Genomic DNA, 16,184 nt, shown 5'->3' with positions numbered 1-16,184 from the left:
TACAGGTGTGGAAATGGTAATATGGTAGGGATTTTTGTTTCCCATATACATACATGTATACATATGTATGTATGTAAGTTGTATGGAACATTTTTGTTTTGATATCTTTTGGTTTGTATAAACATCTAAATGGTCACCATTAAAAAAATAAGTTTACATGTTATTGTCAAAATTGTTTGCGAAGTCTGATGGATCAAAAGTTATTTAAGGTCAATGTTAACTTAATGAAAACTTTGGAAAAAAATTTCCTAGAATAAAGTTTGAAGCAATCCATTTTAAACGTAACAAAATTCTAGTGGAATTAGTGACTAGTTTCAAAAACGGCTGTCTGTCTGTTTTTGCGCTCCTTAAAATTTTGATTGTCAGATAATCAAGATATCAAAACAAAAATGTTCCATACAACTTACATACATACATATGTATACATATATGTATATGGGAAACAAAAATTCCTACCATATTACCATTTCCACACCTGTATACCAATAAACAAAGTTCTATGATCAGTGCAGTTGTAAACGACCCCGATAACTATTTCTAGCTTAAGCCTAAAGCACAACTTTGGTTACGTAAATATATGTAACTAAATAAATGAATATTAACAAAGCAACCCCAAACAAACAAAAATATTTGCATATATGCATCTATACACACATAAATATATGTACGTATAAATATATGTGCATGCTCATCTGGACAAGCGATGAGCGTAACATAAACGCAATGTCTTTTATTTTACTATTCGAAGTATCCGGATAGTGCGCACTATTCGGATAGTACTATCCGAATAAACGAATAAAAAATCCGAATAAATATTATTCGGATTATTTGAAACGAATAAATTTATTCGTTTATTCGAATAACGTTTATTCGGATATAATTCAAAAATAATCCCACCACTAGTATGTATATGTCAATTAACAACCAACCTGTTGAATGTGCTGTTACTTTCACTGTTAATTTTACTATCGCTCTGTTAACCAGAACTTTTAGTTAACATGTCTTTATGGTATTCCATGCAATTCCTTCATGTGGTTTCATGTGCATGTGTATGTGTGTATTACCGGTGTGTTGACTGCGGCGAATTGAATTGTGAATTTTCCTATAAAAGCCAATGTTTGTTCGTATTTGCTACAACATTTGTTAAGGTGAATTTCAAAAGTATAACGGTCGCTCCGCTAGAAGGTCGAGATATTTTGTGCTTAACGGCAACGAAGAAAATAAGAAAACGCAGTAATATTGTCGTTCGACTACAAGTTTGTAAAGATTTTTTTCTCAAAAATAAAAATTGTTGAAAATGTTTAACTGAAAGCGATTTTAATTAGTTGCGTATTTATTAAGACGAATTTGCATTCGAAAATGTGGCGCTTAACAATTTTTACAATATTTTATATTTATTTAATATTTACGGCGAATGTTAAAGGTAAATGAAATTATGGGCATATTCAAAATTTAATGTAAATTAATTTGTTTAAATGAATTTTACGGCAACGATTTCGAGGATATTTGGATTAATTTCTCTACAACAAAAAAAAAAAAAAAAACTAAATTTAAAATCGAATTTGGTTTGAAAAAGCAGACACCCAAAATAATAATTATTTGATTTTCAAGTTTAAAAAAAATCACAGAAATTTCAATAAATATAAAAAAAAGTATTTCAAAATAATTTTGCCGAATAAATATTTTGTTAAGTGATTAGAAATTATTTTTATAAAGTTTTTACTTTGTTTTAGTCTTTAAAAATAATTATTTAAAATTCTTATATGTAAAAGTTTGTATATAATAATTACGGACAGTGAATTTCGCTTTAATAAAGTCCTACAAACAACTGTGGTGTGATGGTAGCGTGCTCCGCCTACCACACCGTATGCCCTGGGTTCACACCTCGGGCAAAGCAACATCAAAATTTTTGGAATACGGTTTTTCAATTAGAAGAAAATTTTTCTAAGCGGGGTCGCCCCTCGGCAGTGTTTGGCAAGCGCTTCGGGTGTATTTCTGCCATGAAAAGCTCTCAGTGAAAACTCATCTGCCTTGCAGATGCCGTTCGGAGTCCGGCCAATTTGTAGAGAAAATCAAGAGGAGTACGATGCAAATTGGAACAGAAGCTCGTCCTTAGATCTCTTCGGAGGTTATCGCGCCTTACATTTTTTTTTTTAAAGTCCTACAAAGTTTTGATTTTTTGATTTAAGTTACATATAAAAGTCTTCAAAAATAATTAGATTTCGAGTTAGAATTTGACTTGTGGTATGCTGTAAAAGTGATCCGGAAAACCATGGACTAGACTATGAGTTTGTTTGATTGAATATTTGACGAGATCGTTTATGAATTGTTGAACCGAGGCCAATGCCATAATAATAGTAATATTTAAATTTGTTGCCTTATCCAATTATCAAACTCGAGTCTCCTTTGGAATATCCATATGTCGCGTTCGTCTATGGGTATATATATATAGGGTGGGTAAAATTTATTGTTGAAATGGCACATCCAGTTTGTGAATCTATGGGTCATACTGAGTAATATTAAGAAATTTAGGGAGGCTCGAAATTCATTTCAGGCCCATGGACAATATTACTCAGTATGACCCATAGATTCACAAACTGGATGTGCACCTGAAGTTTTTTTTCCCCATACAATTTGACCCTAAATGTATATGTATGTGTCTAAGAATACTTGATATTTAGGTTTCTCTTAGTTTTTCTAAAGGTTGCGCATTTATTTATGCACATCCAGTTTCTGAATCTATTGGTCCATACTGAGTAATATTAAGAAATTTAGGGAGGCTCGAAATTCATTTCAGACATAGGGCCAAATAGGACAATATTACTCAGTAAGGCCCATAGATCCAGAAACTGGATGTGCACCTGAAGTTTTTCCTCCATACAATTTGACCCGCCCTAATACATATACATCTCAAATCGGCAGCCCCTACCGTTTTTTTGGTAGCGTTTCCGATTTTCGTGGTATTCTAAACCAATTCTTTCAGCGCTTCAACCCGTTTAAGTCAAGCGGAAATATTGGTAGCCTAAGGCGAAGGAAATTAAATGTTACCAATGCCCATCCATCCGCCTATCCGTTTGAAGGCTCATCCTCACATGTATATATTTTTGCAATAACTTCCATTCGAATGAAGGTATTGTAATGAAACGAAATTTGGCATACAACTTCTTCTGGCCACCAGTAAGGTTTGTACTAAAAATGGACGCAACCCGTATATAACCACGCCTACTTTTTATATATCAAATATTTCCTATGGATAGATTTCTTCCATATTTCGATACCTTTTTAAGCTTTTATCTTCAAACGTATGCATGTAGGCTGGCTATAGCCAGGTAACTGTAAAAACCTAAAAATATTTACAAATTCGCATGGCAGTTCCTACTTTTAAAAATAGATAGAAAAAATAAAATTAATACTTGGCGCGATTTACATCTGACGATATTTAGGACGAGCTTCTCTTCCAATTTGCGTCGCACTCTTTACATTTTGCCTATAAATTGGCGGGACGGGAGCAAACTATATGTTTTATGCCGACTCCGAATGGCAACTACAAGGCAGATGAATTTTCACTGAGAAGCTTTTCATGGCAGAAATACACTCGGAGTGTTTGCCAAATCACTTTCGATGGGCGACGCCGATTAAAAAACTTTCTTCTAATAGTAAAAAACTTGTCACTAACTTTTTGATGTGGCTTTGTCCGGGGCGTGAGTCCAGGTTTTTCGGTATTCTAGGCGCAGCACGCTATCACCACACCGCCCAGGCTGCCCTTTCTTTAAGTGCAAATAAAAAACAACTCAGGTGTGCTGGACTATAAGTATATTGAGCGAAAATGATCAGTACGCAATCTTTTTCATTAAAAATAACATTATTACTATATGCAAGAAAATCTTAGCCACAATAGAGGTCGCAAGGGCCCCAAATGGTAAACGAGGTGATACACGTGTACACCGACGGTTACAAAGTAATGGAAATAGTAGGATCTGCGGTATACTATGCTGATCCGGAAATAAACACATTCTACAAGATGTCAGATTACTCTGGTTGTTTTTCAGGCGTAAGTAGGCGTCGTAAACAAAGCAGTAGAAATATTGAAAAAATAGCTTAAACTGCAGCCGCGTCAACTTTTATATTGGCATCCAAGTAGCAATGACTTCGTGTGAGATTGCTTACACTCTAAACCGAATCATACATTTGCATTGGGTAGCAGGACATATGTGAATAGATGCGAATGAAAAACCGGATGAGCTAGCTAAAAAGAGCGCATTCCCGAAGTTTGCACCGTAAACGTCCCAATAAGATTTGCAGAAATTGAGAGAATGCGAGATCTGTATATGGAAAAGCACGCAAGGTGGGGACCCAAGCTCGGGGGTTTAAAGTGTCGAACACCATGTACAGCTCTTACATCCTTAGACTAACAAAGCTATTTTTATTATTAAAATGAGAAGACTTTAGGCCACTGCTTATCATGCGAATTTCTCTGTATTCCTTTTTGCCATGCATCAGTGGCGTTATCACTAGAAATGTCATTTTACTCACAGCAGTCCAACCATGTATGTCTCTGCACATTAGGGGAACTAAATTCCTAATGGAAGGCTCCTCTGCAAAAACTCAGAGAGGCTTTTGCCGTGAAAACTAGGGCAATGAAACATTATGTGGTCTGCGTTTTCCAGTTTGGTGGGACAGTGTGGACAGAAAGGATCTTCCTATTAAGTAGATACTCCTTGAAACCGCCGTGGCCACTCAATATATGTGCAAGATGGTTCCGCTCATACCATTCTAATTTATTTCGAACTAACATGAAGGTGCAGCGCCCTTTCCTAGATTCTTCCCACCCAACTAATGTTCATGTCCTTGCGCATTTCTTGGCATCTTCAGATGGTGAGCCGATTCCAATGCCATACAGATCGTCTATTTCATTTGGCAGTAGATCTACTGCGACTTTTCGAGATAAAACATGGTTCGCGTCGGACGGACCCCGTCAGCTAAGCACATGCTATTTGGATTACAGTAAAATGGTAGGCTGCTAGTATATCTTTTTGGTGAGTCATTTTAGATCCGTGCTATACTGGTGCTACATATAATATTATCGAGCTGGTTACGTTGGATAATAGCTGACAGGTAGCTTCGCCTGGACCGCTGATGTTACACATTATTCGCTTTAGGGCTCCTCTAACTCTAGAGACTTTCTCTCCAACCGCTCAGAAGTTTTCTTTCAAAGTTAGCTTTCAAGAAAGGTTTTGACTTTATTTCATAGTCTCTTATGGTTTGGACCAACTTATCCCTAGTCTGCTTTGAAGTCACCGAAACGACTTCTGTCTTATTGCTATTTCTATGGACCCATTCAGTATATGCGAGGTCGTCACGTACCGTCCATTGCAACCTAATCAGTGCAATACAAAGTTCTTGGTTTTTATAAAAGTAAAATGCATATGAAGAATTTTCTTTAGAGCACAATTTGATAAGGATGCGAGTTTCTATGTTCACATATATGTATGTATGAAGATATCTAATACCCAGAAATTGCATTTTAATTAGAAATGTTACGTTATATATTGATCCATAATTAGTAACTGTTTTTAAATAATTTATAACCGGGATTAAGCTGCTCCACTGAACTTTGTACTATTAGAACTAAATGATGGTTATTGAGTGGAATTCCCCAAACATTGATAAGACATGCATAAATGAATTAATATGAAAAATTACATAAATGATATACAACATTGGAGATTAAAACTTAGTATTTATTTAAATAACAACAAGCAAAGTCAGCTAACGACACTCCAACTGGATTCAAGCAAAGGTCCGTCATATTGACACATTTTTATTTTCACTTTTTATTGGCTCATGAGTATAAGATATGCATATGAAAGTTGCTGTCAATATTTCACTTGTGTTTGTAACCTAACAACTAACATCGCCATATCTAAACCTAAGCACATATACCATTTTTAATTGCTGTCGTAAATTAATCCCTTCAGGAAAACATTCACTAACATTGAACGCATAGAAATGTTTGTGACAACAAAAAACAAGTAAGGAAGACTAAGTTCGGGTATAACCGAACATTACATACTCAGCTGAGAGCTTTGGAGACAAAATAAGGGAAAATAACCATTTAGCAAAATGAACCTAGAGTAACATTGGTTTCAAATGGAAGGTATTAAAGAGTATTTTAAAAGGGAGTGCGCCATAGTTCTATAGGTGGACGACTTCTCGAGATAACGCCATAAAGGTGGACCAGGGGTGACTTTATAATGTGTTTGTACGATATGGGTACCAAATTGAAGGTATTAATGAGGGTTTTAAAAGGGAGTGACCCTTAGTTGTATATGCGAAGGCGTTGTCGAGATATCGATGAAAATGTGGACCAGGGTGACACAGAACATCATCTGTCGGGTACCGCTAATTTCTTTATATATGTAATACCACGAACAGTATTCCTGCTAAGATTCCAAGGGCTTTTGATTTCGCCCTGAAGAACTTTTTCATTTTCTTCTACTTGATATGGTAGGTGTCACCCCCATTTTACAAAGTTGTTTCTAAAGTTACATTTTGCGTCAATAAACCAATCCAATTTCCATGTTTCATCTCTTTTTCATATTTGGTACATAATTATGGCATTTTTTTCATTTTTCGTAATTTTCGATATCGCAAAAGTGGACGTGGTCATAGTCGGATTTCGGCTATATTTTATACCAAGATAAAGTGAGTTCAGATAAGTACGTGAACTAAGTTTAGTTAAGATATATCGATTTTTGCTCAAGTTATCGTGTTAACGGCCGAGCGAAAGGACAGACGGTCGACTGTGTGTAAAAACTGGGCGTGGCTTCCGCCGATTTCGCCCATTTTCACAGAAAACAGTAATCGTCATCGGATCTATGCACACACCAAATTTCACAAGGATTGGTAAATTTTAGTTCGACCTATGGCATTAAAACTATTCTAGACGAATTAAATGAAAAAGGGCGGAGCCACGCCAATTTTAAAATTTTGTTTTATTTTTGTATTTGGTTGCACCATATCATTACTGGAGTTGAATGTTGACATAATTTACTTATATACTGTAAAGATTTTAAATTTTTTGTTAAAATTTGATTTGAAATTTTTGAAATTTAATTTTTATTTAGCGCACATATAGTAATAGGAGCAACGTGCCTGCCAAATGTTATCATGATATCTTCAACGGCTGCGAAATTACAGCTTGCAAAACTTTTAAATTACCTTCTTTTAAAAGTGAGCGGTGCCACACCCATTGTCCAAAAATTTACTAATTTTCTGTTTTGCGTCATAAGGTCAACGTACCTACCTAGTTTCATCGCTTTACCCGTCTTTGGTAATGAATTATCGCACTTTTTCGGTTTTTCGAAATTTTGGGTATCGAAAAAGTGTAGTCCGATTTCGTTCATTTTAAATAGCGATCTGAGATGAGCGCCCAGGAACATACATACCAAATTTCATCAAGATATCTCAAAATTTAATCATGTTATCATATTTAGAGACGGACGGACAGACGGACGGACATGGCTAAATGAATTTAGTTTTTCACCCAGATCATTTTTATATATAGAAGTCTATATGTATCTCGATTCGTTTATGCCGTTACGGATTACCGTTATGCGAACAAAGTTAATATACTCTGTGAGCTCTGCTCAGCTGAGTATAAAAAGCGCAGAAGAATGCTAGCGGATAAAAATGTATTGGCATTTACTCCATGTGAACGGCTCAAGGTGTCCACATATTTGGGTAACATACTAATACTGGAGCGATAGGGAAAGTGCTTTACCAACGCACATAGTCAAGCAAACACTGCTAGTACTATCAGCTTAGGCCGCTAATATAATTGCTTTTATTTCGGTTGTTTTCACGCTTGTCATTGCTTGCATATCCAAATCGTTTTTCGACTATCTCTTTTTATCCATTGACAAATTTTATTTAGGAGGCCAGCGTAGCTATCTTGAAGTACCATAAATTTTGTAGCTTTGAATTTTTGGCTTGTCATCGGGGAGCTCGAATATATTTGTGCTGTGCCTTCGTTTAGAATTTCGTTTCAGACGCTATAATATGACGCACCCAGTACTCAGTACTTGGTTTTCAGAATTCACAAATTTGTTTTGCTCATACTTGACAGAGGAAGAAAGGCGAATGGTTTTCCGTTTATTAATTGCGAAGTTTCATTAACAGAGGGCAGACAGACAAGTTAAAGAATTTTTGTAGTAGCTTTGGCGAAAAATAAATGTAGAAGAATCCCCATCGGGTTTAATGAGTAGAGAATATACCCGCGGTAAGGCTCACGCCTTCACAACTTCACAATAGGCGCCCAACATCTACAGCATCGGGGTTAAAAAATGCGTGAGTACCCAAAACGAATGCTTTTAGTAAACAAGAGATCCCACAGGGGTTGAAGTTACATAACTAGAACGGTAACTTAATCGGGAAAAAAATAATTTCGAGGTAGTTGAGAGGAGCTTTGTCGGCTTCTTATCGTTAAAAGCCGATACCGAAAATTTTTTGTTTTATTATCGACAGCGAATTTTTATCGTTGAGTTATCGTTTTGGCTTATTATCGCCCAAGCATCAATTTTTTTTTGGTTTATTTAAGGATAGTTATCGACTGATTACATATGTAACATCGATTTTAAATTGAAGTTTATCGGTATCTGTTTCATAACAAACCGATGAGCCGGCGATAAAGAATTAATAATACTTCGATAAAGAATTGGTAATACTTTGATAGGAAGTCGATAACTTACTGATAATTTGTAAATATCTTATTTGCATTTTCCATAACAAATCGATAACATGCCGATATCGATAGTATACCGATACATTTTTGATAAAAAATCGATAACTTTTAGTAAAAAAATCGAATTTTTTTCGATAAATTGAGGATACAGAATTTATAACTCGTGAATTATAAATCGATTACTGTTTGTGAACTTTTGTTATCTTTAGCAAACTTATATGACTTCGATAATAACTTGATGAATCGTCTTAATCTCGTCGATAACACACCTATAGTTCCATAATCCGTCAATAACAAGCTGATAAATCATCGATAGCATGTTTTGCCTTGTCTTGATTTTTGGTCTGATTTCGCTCACATCAACTCTACCACGTACATTGTGTGACGCTCGATAATGAAATGCGTTTTCTAAAGTTCAGAGTCTTAACAAAATCGTCAAGTCCCAACTTCGGTCTGTAGTCTACAGTATGTTGACCTTCCACATATCCAAAATTTCTCCCTACAAACACAATGTACAGCCACATTGCTTTGTGTTTGCGCGTGATATCGAGGTTGTGTGAGAGTATCTTGCAGCAGACTGTGATCTATATCTGCGATAAGAGATGAATACTTCAATTCCACACCGAGCCGCTCGATAAAACGACGGATAAAACTACTTATTCATCCATTGCACGATCTCACATTTCTGCTTGGGAATATTTACTAATATGGGTGGAGGACTGGTTTCCCATTATGTGCAGATATTTATCCTTTCCGTTTAAGGAAATGCTACTTTGGACTAGGTAGGCAATTGAAAAGTAAAGTCCTCTCTCGGCAAACGGAAATCATACTCTACAAGTCACTTATCGTACCCGTGCTGATATATAGTGCAGAAGCATGGATCATGACAACATCAGATGAAGCGGCTCTTGGAATGTTCGAGAGAAAAGTTCTTTGAAAAATTTCCACGCGTTGGCGATGGCGAACGCCGAAGAAGATATAATTATGAGCTGTACGAGCTATACGCAGACATCAACATAGTCCAGCGAATTAAAACGCAGCGGCTGCGCTGGCTAGGCCATGTTATGCGAAAGAAAGATGACGCTCCGTCCAAGAAAGTATCTATATCGGAACCCGCCTATGGAAGAAGAGGTGGAGGGCGGCGCACTCTCCGCTGGAAGGACCAGGTGGAAAACGATGTAAACTCCCTTGGTGTGACCAATTGGCGCGGGTTGGCAGAGAGAAGAGCGACAGGCGCGCGTTGTTGGACGGCCATAACCGTTTAAACGGTTAAGCGTAAGCTAAGTAAGGAAGTATGTAAGTTTAAGGAGATAGGTTAGATTTACTCGTTAGGAACCTCGATTTTACTCAGTCCAGTAACTTTTGCAATAGATCAGGACTCCGTTTATTATTTCACCGAATCCTACACCAAATCAATCTGGAGCTAACAAAAAAATCTGAATCTTCGAAGTTATGAAAACTTGCAAGCTTACCAATCCAATACCCACTTTGTGCCCCTCCATGCACAGTATACTTAATTTGATTATTGGCACAAAGAATCTGCTGGGGGTTGTGAACACAAAGACACGTGAGCAATTGGATGGGGAACAATATGCAAAGGCTCCACTTACCGTTGGTGCTGTTGTTGCTGCAAAAACAGTTCGTGAACGTTTAAGTGAGCTCAAGTGATATGTTAAGCCCTTACCCGGATCTTAATCTCGCATAACCGCCACAGGTATGTGGACTTTATTCGCCTTTTTCGACAAGAATGCTTACAGAAGGAATATCCTAAGCCCCTTAAATCGCGAATTTAGTATTCCAAACCCGTTACGTCCTGAGAGTTCCGAGATGCCTAGTTTCGCGCTGTAATAACTATCCTCACTATATTATTGCCATTAGACATGTTTACATAACGTACACAAATATCAATTAAAACGGAGATAAAGAGTAAGGACTCTATTTAATAGTAATTCCATCAAAAAAATCTCTTAAGCTGAGTGGTAATTATTCTCGTTATATATTTTTTTAAGTTTGATTCATAAAATTTTGAAATTTTAATTACTTTCCAAGTATAATTAGCTAACAATTATCTCATTCTCCTGTGATGTTAGAAGTCAATGAGGGTTTAATGAGTCATTTTATTATATAATTAATTGCGCATAAAAACCTGCACTCATGAATAATGAAAACATATATCTCTGTGTGTGTCCACCTCCTGTTGAATGTGCTACGCTTATCAGCAACAAGTTGAGCGCATCCTTCAATATAACACAAATTTCGCTAAGCTAAGTATTAGGCGATTGACATGTCATGTTCGACATTCATTGATTTGTGGGCATTTAACAGCGCCGATAAGTAGGCAATCGATTTAGAAGATAACAGCGCTTTTTTGCTAGTACCTTGCAAAAATCGTTGGATCATGTGGTACACTTACTTACCATTATACTCCACTGTAATGCAGCAATGGACCAACTCATGTTTCTACACGAACACATTGTAAGCCGATCATTGCTCGTTTTTAACGATTGTAATCACTACACGATGTTTATTGGACTGTGGGTACTCCATGGATTACTCTGATGTAATGCGAAGCTGGAGTATATGGGCCAGTCCTAGGACATCGCAATGTTAATTGGACCATATTTTTTGTATGAATTGTGGTTAATTTTGGAGTACTCGCGATTTTTGCAGGGTAATATGGCGAGTGTATGTGTAAGTGTATGCATGTATTGTACTTGCCATGTTAGCAACATGTTGCCGGTGCTATGGCATTAAAATTTAGCATATCTAATAGTTGCTGTATTATTGTTGGTAGCAATTGGAAGGGGATTTGTATACTTGCGTGAATGTCCGGTACAATAAAAGAAAAGCACTTCTTAGTTCAACGATTTAATGAGGACTAAAAGATAAAATTCATGTATACATATAGTTAACTCATCAATATATGTAATATGTCTTATTCATTCTAATTATTAGAAATATGTTCTGAATAGGAAATATTGAACTTAAAACTCCAAGTTATTATTTCAACAAATATTAGCGTGAATGGAAGGATACCCTGCAAAAATTCATGCGACTAATCCCTAAAGAGAGTTATCCGCGATTGATCTCTTTTGTCTTTATTAGGGTATAATTGATCCCCTCTGCAGGGTTATCTACTTGTAACAAATATACTTGTTATATTTTAAATTTATTATTATATTATTTATTTTTAATTATCAAAAAATTTAAATATTTTAAGTCATCCAAAAATATCTCTAAAAAAAAAAGAAATTATGTTTAAATATATTAATCCAAATTAAATAGAACATTATTATTTACTATACCCTCTAGTACCCTTTGGGTACAGTTGGAAAACTTATGTAGCAACCCTGCAAAAAAACCGATTAGCCTAGGATGAGCCCGGGATTAGTCGCAAAGGAGTACGCGACCAATGCCAGTTTTGATCTCTTTGTACGAGTTGAACTGTTCCCTTTTGTTTGAAAATGAGACTAATTGTACACATTTATACCCGAAAGGAATCGATAGGGTCAATCCCATTTGTACCCATATGGGAAGATATGAAGACTAGTCCCTTTTCGGTTCAATAAAGACTCAAATAGGGCGCAGTCGCATTTTTCATGGCAGCAACGCAATCGAAGGGTTTTCCAAGCCACCAAAATTATTTGATATAACTTGTTCGCCGCTTTTTAAAAAGAAATAAAAAATATTCTTAAGAAATTTAACCCGGCGTAGTCGTTACGTCCTAGTAATTTAGGTTCGGTATAGGGCTCCGCATTTTTCTTAAATAATTAAATCACCTGTAATCTTTTTTATTTTACTCATTTCGTTACCATTTTTTTAATATTTCTTAAAATTGGATGCATAGATTTTAAACTGACTAATCCCAACTGCACCGAAAGGGACTAAAGGGAATCAATTATGCCCAAATGTAGACAAAAGAGATCAATCGGAACCCAATCTCTTTAGGGATTATTCGCACGATTTTTTTGCACGGGAATTTTAAGAAACAATCAAAAAAACCAAACGAAATGGATAAAATAAAAAAAAAAAAATTAAATGGATATGAATCGAATTATTTCGTAAATATCCGGAGCCGCATACCGAGCCTAATATACCAGTAGCCTAGGTTTCACTATCTTGCTCACTACCTGGCCGTCACTACCCTTAGCGATACAAAGAGGCCCTGTCCGATAGTGCCCGCTCAAGTGTTCTGCGACAATTCATTGTTTAAACTTCTTTAGCGGCGTTGGTGAACTACGTTCAACTGTGGTCTGGTAAAGGTGTTATCAAACTCGATGAAACGACAACGATAAAATATCAATCGCATTTAGGGATAAAGTTTTGTCGGAACCGAACGCATTTTGTCGACAATTCATAATTTGGCCTTCGGCTGATAATGCCAAAGCGAGCAATGAGGCGAGCGCACAAACACAAAAAACCGCCGACGTTTATGAAGCCATCAAACAGGAGCCATCCAAAGCAGAAGGCTCAGTAGCCATGCCATGCCAACGGGTATCGCAGAAATTGTAAAGATCAAAAAGGAATCGTCTTTACAAACTTTTGTAGTTCTATAATGTTCCATCACTATCTCTGCTGCATCAACATTTTGTGGATCATTAACACTTGCTTTACGACGCTTCAGTATTCAAATCATGGGCTTAGCTTCAAATCTATCCTTATTATACCTTTCAGGAACATGAAATGGTATATTAACTTTGGTCCGATGTTTCGGTGAGATAGACTCACCATTAAGTATACCGAATTGATCAGGGCGACGAACTGAGTTGATATAGCTATGTACGTCTGTCCGTCCGTCCCTCAAATTTTGAGATATCTCAGTGAAATTTGGCACAAGGATGTATTTTTGTATTATATTAGACATTTGTCGGATGCGGTAGGATCGGACCACTATAACATACATATATCTCCCATACAACCGATGGTTCAGATAAGAAGATTTTGGTCATTCCTGCCGCAATTTAGAAAGTATAAACGTAAAACTCGGTGATATATATTCTAATATATCCTAGAAGATATCCTGAAAAAATCACTTTGATCGGAGCTATATATAGTTATCTCCCATACAACCGATCGTTCAGATAGAAAGATTTTTGCAATATCTCCTTTAATTTCCAATATAAAAACGTTAAACTTGGTGATATTTATTCTAATATATCATAGAAGATTTTCTGTAAAAATCATTTGGATCGGAGCTATATATAATATATATCCCAAACAACCGATCGTTCAGATAAGGGTCTTTTGCCATTTTTTTATATTTATCTTAAAATAGTTTAGGTATGTACATCTGTTCACTATATATTTCTTATCTTATACAGCGCATTATTTGGAGATTACGAATGGGATAAGATTATTGTTCAGCCCCATTCATAAAAGGTATGAAATCTTCGGCTGTGCCGTCCTTACTTGTTTTTTTTTTTTGTCATCTATTATTTTTCTTTTGACACAAGAAAGCGTTCACTATCATTAGAGTATCATTCTACTACCATTGGGGTTAAAAATGCGACTGAGGCCTATTTGAGTGCATATGATGCGAAAAGGGAATAGTCTGCATATATTCCCATATGGGTACAAAGGGGATTGGTCCAATCGATACCTGTTGGGTATAAATGTGTACAATCAGTCTCGTCATAGGACATGCTCAAGCAAAAGGAAATAGTCCAACTCATACAAAAAGATCAAAACCGGCATTGGTCGAATACTCCTTTGCGATTCATCCTAGACTAATAGCATTTTTTGCAGGGTAACTTCAAATTCATAGCTGCGCTAGCCAAATAATGTTACTTGTGCTGTTTAATAGAGCAACTTTGAACGTAACATAAACTTGACTATGAAATTTTATTAGTTTTTTCCAGCAATCTGTCATAACTCCTGGAAGCTTAAATTCTTTTTCTTATCATAACTTCTTTTATATTTATGGATGAGGATACATCCATCATTTCAGAAAAAACTGTACATAACGGTAAAAATATGATTATAAAATCTGTACAAATGTCTCAAGATTAACTCGAATTATCCGGTAGCGGCTACATGATGCAAAATCTTCATTAACACCAATGCACGTGTTTGAATAAAGTTCATGTCTTTGTCTATTTTTCATTTTTGTTCATAACGTTCGTTCGAGGTGTGAACGTCATAAACGTCACGGTTTGCTGCTCAAAATAAGCATTTTCGCTGATGTTTTTCTATTTTTATACTTTTTGTACCTATTTTTATACTCAGTTGAGCAGAGCTCACAGAGTATATTAAGTTTGATTGGATAACGGTTGGTTGTACATATATAAAGGAATCGAGATAGATATAGACTTCCATATATCAAAATAATCAGGATCGAAAAAAAATTTGATTGAGCCATGTCCGTCCGTCCGTTAACACGATAACTTGAATAAATTTTGAGGTATCTTGATGAAATTTGGTATGTAGGTTCCTGAGCACTCATCTCAGATCGATATTTAAAATGAACGATATCGGATTATAACCACGCCCACTTTTTCGATATCGAAAATTTCGAAAAACCGAAAAAGTGCGATAATTCATTACAAAATACAGATAAAGCGACGAAACTTGGTAGATGAGTTGAACTTATGACGCAGAATAGAAAATTAGTAAATTTTTGGACAATGGGCGTGGCACCGCCCACTTTTAAAAGAAGGTAATTTAAAAGTTTTGCAAGCTGTAATTTGGCAGTCGTTGAAGATATCATGATGAAATTTGACAGGAAATTTACTCCAATTAATATATGTACGCTCAATAAAAATTAGCAAAATCGGAGAACGACCACGCCCACTTTTACAAAAAAAGATTTTTTTTAAAGTAAAATTTTAACAAAAAATTTAATATCTTTACACTATATAAGTAAATTATGTAAACACTCAACTCAAGTAATGATATGTTGCAACAAAATACAAAAATAAAATAAAATTTCAAAATGGGCGTGGCTCCGCCCTATTTCATTTAATTTGTCTAGGATACTTTTAACGCCATAAGTCGAACAAAAATTAACCAATCCTTTTGAAATTTGGTAGGGGCACAGATTTTATGACGCTAACTGTTTTCTGCGAAAATGGGCGAAATCGGTTGATGCCATGCCCAGTTTTTATACACAGTCGTCCGTCTGTCCTTCCGCATGGCCGTTAACACGATAACTTGAGCAAAAATCGACATATCTTAAATGAACTTAGTTCACGTGCTTACTTGAACTCACTTTGTCTTGGTATGAAAAATGAACGAAATCCGACTATGACCACGCCCACTTTTTGATATCGAAAATTACGAAAAATTAAAAAAATGCCATAATCCTATACCAAATACGAAAAAAGGGATGAAACATGGTAAGGTAATTGGATTGTTTTATTGACGCGAAATGTAACTTTAGAAAAAACTTTATAAAATGGTTGTGACACCTACCATATTAAGTAGAAGAAAATGAAAAAGTTCT

General features: G+C 35.8%; 1 protein-coding gene across 1 annotated transcript in view; it reads left to right on the top strand.

Annotated features, from left to right (window-relative positions):
- The first annotated feature begins 1,154 nt into the window (after positions 1-1,154).
- Positions 1,155-16,184, top strand: part of CCHa1 (CCHamide-1) — a 40,577-nt gene continuing 25,547 nt past the window's right edge. The window contains exon 1 of the mRNA XM_067761902.1: positions 1,155-1,423. Coding sequence (XP_067618003.1) covers positions 1,360-1,423 — 64 coding nt within the window. The 5' untranslated portion in view covers positions 1,155-1,359. The remainder of the gene's footprint in view (positions 1,424-16,184) is intronic.

This window comes from Eurosta solidaginis, chromosome 1, assembly GCF_040869045.1.
Source record: "Eurosta solidaginis isolate ZX-2024a chromosome 1, ASM4086904v1, whole genome shotgun sequence".
In the NCBI taxonomy this organism is placed as follows: domain Eukaryota; kingdom Metazoa; phylum Arthropoda; class Insecta; order Diptera; family Tephritidae; genus Eurosta; species Eurosta solidaginis.
Note: the sequence above shows the minus strand (reverse complement) of the source record. Positions and strands in the feature narration are given on the sequence as shown.